Source organism: Frieseomelitta varia, unplaced genomic scaffold (genome assembly GCF_011392965.1).
Source record: "Frieseomelitta varia isolate USP_RPSP 00005682 unplaced genomic scaffold, Fvar_1.2 scaffold_130, whole genome shotgun sequence".
NCBI lineage: Eukaryota > Metazoa > Arthropoda > Insecta > Hymenoptera > Apidae > Frieseomelitta > Frieseomelitta varia.
In genome coordinates this window covers 352,557-358,556 of record NW_025108973.1, presented here as the reverse complement: position 1 = coordinate 358,556, position 6,000 = coordinate 352,557, and the positions used below count along the sequence as shown (strand labels likewise).

Below are 6,000 nucleotides of genomic sequence, written 5' to 3'. Positions count from 1 at the left end.
AAATCAAAAACACCGATCCACTGGCAGGACAAGCTACTCCGGTCGTCCATTTCGACATTTGCTCCATTTAACGCGAGGAAAAAGATGCCCATTGTGGAATCATTGAAATCGTAGACGGTGCATCGGATGCGAGAAAAAGGTGTTGCGAACTCTTGTTAGTTCCGTATAGTTTTCACGTTGCGTAGAGAAAACGCGAGTTCGATGTTTCCACGTCGGGGGTTTCGGTATTGTTTAGGAACCGGTAAATTCGGCGTGAAGCGCGGTCGAGTGTCGAAGGATCCTCTTGCTCGCAGGAGAAAGTTCCTCTTGCTCGATCGGAGACTGCGCAAGGTCAAACACGGGGCCAAACGAGTGGACTAAATCTACACGCTATAACGCGGAGGAAATTGATTAGCCGATTTCGGTGGGATCGATAGCCGGTTCCTCTGCTGTCCCATTGTCGTCGCTGACAAGCTTGCTCGCTCCCTGTAGCTCGAAACGCTTCTTTTCACCAGAGAAATGAATCTGTCCAGTCATTTGTGCCTTCTGTCCTGGCGTTTTTTCTTTTTTTTTTTTTATTCCCTGCGACTTTATTTTTCTTAGCTGGAAAGGATGGTGACGAGGTAAATTTTGGAGTGGAAATTTAATAAAGAGATCGAGGATGAATCAAGCTTGTTTTCTGTCTTACAATTTTTATTTATTTTCTCGCTGCATTGATTACAGTTAGAACAAACTATTTTTGTGTAAAAAGTTCTTGCATAGTTCGAAAATTTATTTATTTATTTTGGAGTAAGTCGGCTAAGTTTCAATAAGAATTCAGGAAGTGCAATAGATACCAAAGATACAGTAACGTCATCATCGTGCTAATGTCATTGCTTAGAATGAGGAGGAGTTAAATAATCCAATATTATCCAATATTGAGAAAAATATGTTTGTTTAAAAAGAAACTGATAAAGGAATAGACTCTCATGCACACAAGACTCTCCTGCGACTCTTAATTCCACAGCAATTAAATAATCCCTGAAGATCTAATTTTATCAAATTAAAGAAGAAAGCTTCAAAAAAAAAAAAAAAAAAATCGTCACAGCAATATGAAATAACTCTGAACTAAACGCACATAAATTAACTGGTTATACATCCTCGAGTGAAGTACCTATTCATTTCTATTATACAAACCAATTGTCACGAATCATCGGGGTATCTAAATCATAAATCTCCCGAGAGTTTCGAACAGAAGATTAGGATACTTTGCAAGCATCCGTGTTCAGAGTGTCCTTCAACAGGTACCACGTTGCTGCTAAGACGAGGACATTACGGTTGTTGCTCATGTTCGTTCATTTCGCAGGACCTCCCGCTGCCTGTTGTTCGTTTCGCTACCGTACGGAAAGATTTACAGACAGAGCGGTTCGGTTCTTGCATGGAAAGGCCTTCGTAAAAATTTATACCGGTCCATCATGCGTTTCATTATGACTTTACATTCAGACAGTGGCGGCCGTAAATATTGCCCGTTTCCGAGCAACCGGAACTCCTTCGAATAAAGTCGAACGCGACGGGGGTTCAAATTGAAATTTGTCGATGAAACGAGTGTCACAAAACGATTTTGAATACTTGAAGAAACTAGAAATTGATCTTTTTGTTAGGAAGCAATTAGCTCCTGCGTCTAACTTGTGTATTTTCGAGGGACAAATAGGTTGTACAATGACACTACCGATGATACTCGTGTAGTAAAATTTAAATAATTTGTATTATACTCGACAAGCGATGTTCGACTGAAATTCGGTTCATATAAAGGTGAAGGAGTTGCTTGTAACGACAACTTGACAATTTTTTTTACGAGAATGTAACTTCCATTCGTCGAAAGGCTTAATTTTAACATCCCCTGATATCGTTGTATTGTCTCTCGAAGTTATTTTGTTTCTTCGACTCTCTTACGACTCTGACTAACTGTAGAGTAACAGTAACATCAAGCTGTCGAAAGAGAGAATTCCAAAAATCTATTGTGTAGCATTGTCGCTCGCGTTAACTGCACGATTATGATGCTACGAACAGCAGAACGGAGAAACGTCAACTCGACTCCCTTTAAAAAACACACTCGAGATCTCGTAATTCCAAACCTACGTCCCATCAAACTCTCGCTCCGCGTAATCGGGCACGCTAGATCCACGGTTCAAACCCGTGCCAAGGTATACCGAGCTAAATCACCGACATATTTCATTGCACCAACCACCTTCGTATCTGCACCTTCTCCTCCGTGCACGATCTCCATTCAGAGAATGCCGATTCTCCCTGCCCGGGAGAAACAGTACGCTCGTTCCGTGTACGCGTACGCGTACCTCGGCAAAGCACAGCCAGGGACCATATCCCCGTCCCGTATCGCTAAAACGAGAAAATGAAAAGAAAAGAAGCTTTGGTGAACATCCAGTGAACGTCGGAGCGCAGCACCGTAGGCGTTTCTGCTCCGAAGAACGCCCACTGGAAAGCAGACTCTTGCCAACCAAGTAACAGGGCGTAACCATTTGGATAGGACCCCACTGGAATCTCTCGTTGTTAGTCCCAACGGTCCCCCTTTTTTCCAGCGTAGTTACGATGGAAAAGAGAAAGAGACAGCCACCCGTTGCTCTCTCTCGCCGAGGGAGCCAGTTGGAGGGACACGAGGGGACCGGTGGCCCAACTGACACGTTATTGCAGCGGTACCCCTCGCAACGAAAGCCACGCGTGCTACCTGCTTGTTCCTTTTTCTTGTCCGTCTCCGTACCCGGACACCAACAACCCATTTACACCCTTCCCAGAAGCCAGTTTTTCCCGTCTATTTTCCCTGGTTTTCCCTCCTCGTTCATCCTCTTCCGTTTCGCGTCCTGACCGCGGAGGTTTTTGCTCTGGCGTTCGGTCCTGCCTCGGTGTCCCCTTTCATCTTTCACGCCAGCGCGTGCCCTGCCCCCATCGCGAGAGGCCGACGTGCCCCGTGTCTGTCCTCCTCGTTCTCCACCTTCGCCTCGTTTCCGTTCGAGCGGTCGTTTTGTCCAAGCAGTCGTTTTGCCTCGGGCCAACGGTGCCGGCCTCGTGCTTCTACCTCGTGCGTGTCCTTTCCCGATCAGTGAAAACGGATAATTGTGTCGGTGTCCGCCGGTTTGAGGATTGAGAAAACAAGTGAGTCGAGACGGAAGTAACTGAGGGATCGAAGCATGGACGTTACCAGTGGAATGAGGCCCATCTTCGGAGGATATCCGTTTCAAGGTTGGTACCCGGTCCGTGTGAAATAGGGTGAGAATGTCTTTCGTTAGAATTTTACTTGATCCTCCATAGGTAACTCGAGTCGTTTACACCTTGCATCGTGAATATTTATCCTTTTTTGGAGAAGCTTTCAAATATTTGACTTGAATATTGAGTGATTATATAGTGATATAGTAAGCACTTCGTTAAGTAAGTTAAATTTTTTTTCACATTTTTTTGGAAGTTTAGAAAGTAAAGTAAAAGTAATTTAATTTTTTTATAAATAATGCGATATTTGTTCACGAGGGGTTGATAATGGAAAGAGGTTTTGGAGCTATTTTTTGGATTACAAAAGGTTGTTTTTGATGTCAGGTTGAATGGAATTGGGATTGAAGCGTTACGTGGTATTCTATTTTGCTAAGGAACTTCGAATTTTCGAAAAGATTGAAAAAGGTTGAATAATTTCGAATTATTGCTCGGAACGTGAAAGATTGAAGTTTGAAGTATGTGTGAAATTTAAATAATGTCACATGAAAGAGAATTTTGAATTCTTGTTAGATACTTTTTAAGGGATGAAGAGAGTATTGTCTCTCGTAATTTTTTCTAAGAGATTAAAAGGAAAATAGGACTTTTTTGTAAATACATAATCTTAAAAGAAATTATTAATCAATTTAAATTATTATTTGTTATAGAAAAATTATTTATTATCTTGCAGTGACTGAGTATTTATTATGTGTAGGTAGGACTACAATTGCCTATAAATTTCGAGAAATCACTAGTTTTGTAATAGAATTGAAGCAGAAATAGAATTCATAGAATTTACGAATCATTTGTTGTTCGACACGAGTTTATTGATCGCTATAAATACCTATGGTATAAAGAAATTTTAGAGGAAATACTTACGGCATTTTTGAACTGACACGCGTGGTAGTTTTTACGATCTTGTTAAATCGAGACACGTGAGTGGTAAAAGAGTAATAAAGACAGTTGAAAGGATGTAGGTAAAAAAAATCAGAAATCCTTGTTAAAAAACACATTCTGAAAGAATTGTTTTTAAAGCAATTTCGTTTTCTTCCATTACACATCATGCAAGACTCGTCATTCGATTCAATTTTCAGTTTCTTTGAAATTGACTCGAATGTGATGACAAGGAAATGGATGGCCAATTTAAAAAATGCAATATTTACTTATTTTACACATCACGCATTTATAAATTAATATTTATAATTAAACATCGTATTTGCAATTGACGGTATTAATTACGAAATTGGATTATCGTTACTCGATGAACAAATCTCGCTGATGTCAAAATAACATCGTATCGAATGAATAATGATCTCAAAGAAACAATTATTTATATTCGACACTACAAATCACTTCTGTCATGAGATATGATGAATGTTAATCCGTATGCAAAGATCATTTCCAACTGCCTCTCTGCGCATGCTGCTACGTCTTCATAAATGCATATTGCCTAAAGGAGTTCTCAGTGGATTAATAATAAACCAAATATCTCGATCTCGAATATTGGACAACACGTTAAATCGAGAAAAATCTGAAAACTCTTTTTAAAAAGTGAATGAAAGGAAGGAGTCCCCTCCCCAACAGAAAATGATCCTATAACAAAACCCTGACTATATCAAAACATTTTGCAAATAATTTAAATAGACAATTACCCGGTTGCTTGTTATTTTTAAAAGATTATCCGACCAGTGTGTATTAATTTGAACGAGGGATTACTTTATTGTTTTTCGAACCTACAGTTTTGTAAAATAAACGTATCCAGTCAGGGAAAAATGGGAATGACTATTTCGACAGTGAAGAAGGTGAAAGGAATTTATGTGACGTTTGTACGACACGTGCAACAATATAAAGAGTTGGTTCAACTAGGCGCGTAGCTTCTCTCATTCAATCGGAAAATGTACAAGATACTTTCTCGTATCATTACGCCGTCGTAATTTTGATAAATTCATTTCACCGCCTGTTGCGATCACGCGAAGAAATCGCGACTTAATGCTGTGTACAGTGATTGCTTGTGGCCGACGTTGCTCGATAAATATTCAATGTTCGATCACTCAGAGACGTTAATTAGCATTTGTATTGTGTCATTACAAAAAAACATCGCGAGATAGAATTTCAATTTGATCATCCCGTTAGAATTCTTGTCTCGTAGACACTGTGTAACATCATATGCTGTCAAATATGCCGATTAAGTTTCGAAACATACTCGTAATTAGACTGCAAGAAGTCTGACATTATTGTTTTAAAAGATTTTGTAAAAAAATAGTAGTAGGTATTAATTATTTGACGGTAGTATCTAAGATTTATATATTTCTAAGCGGAGAAATGAAAATTATTATCATTTTCATATGATTGCGGATCTTTAGACATTTTTAAATCCTTCTGGACTTAAGCTTTATCTAAAACTTAATAGATACTTCTTTCGTCTGTTAAATATTATAATAAGTATTTTATTTTGGATATTTTTGCATAGTGTATTTTTGTATTTCTAAATTTCCGAAAAAATCATAAAAATCCGCAGCCTTTTTATATGTAATTTCTATCAGAAATTTAAATTTTAATCAATAATTAACCCGAATTTCGTGTTACGTATACCATTAGAATGTAAACCAAATTTAAAATAGCTCAGTGACAAGAAAACTAAAACGAAATACTCGTATGAATATTTCAGTGGCACAAGCAAATAAAAAAAGTTCTATTCAAAAAAATAAAAGTATAAATAAAAGTGTAAAAGTTCTCCCTTAATTACCAATAATATCTATCAATTTGAAGATTATCACTGAAATTTAT

The 6,000-nt window shown here is 38.5% G+C and overlaps 1 protein-coding gene across 1 annotated transcript in view; it reads left to right on the top strand.

Moving 5' to 3' along the window:
* The first annotated feature begins 3,054 nt into the window (after positions 1-3,054).
* Positions 3,055-6,000, top strand: part of LOC122528855 (protein gooseberry-neuro-like) — a 32,862-nt gene continuing 29,916 nt past the window's right edge. The window contains exon 1 of the mRNA XM_043654438.1: positions 3,055-3,213. Coding sequence (XP_043510373.1) covers positions 3,162-3,213 — 52 coding nt within the window. The 5' untranslated portion in view covers positions 3,055-3,161. The remainder of the gene's footprint in view (positions 3,214-6,000) is intronic.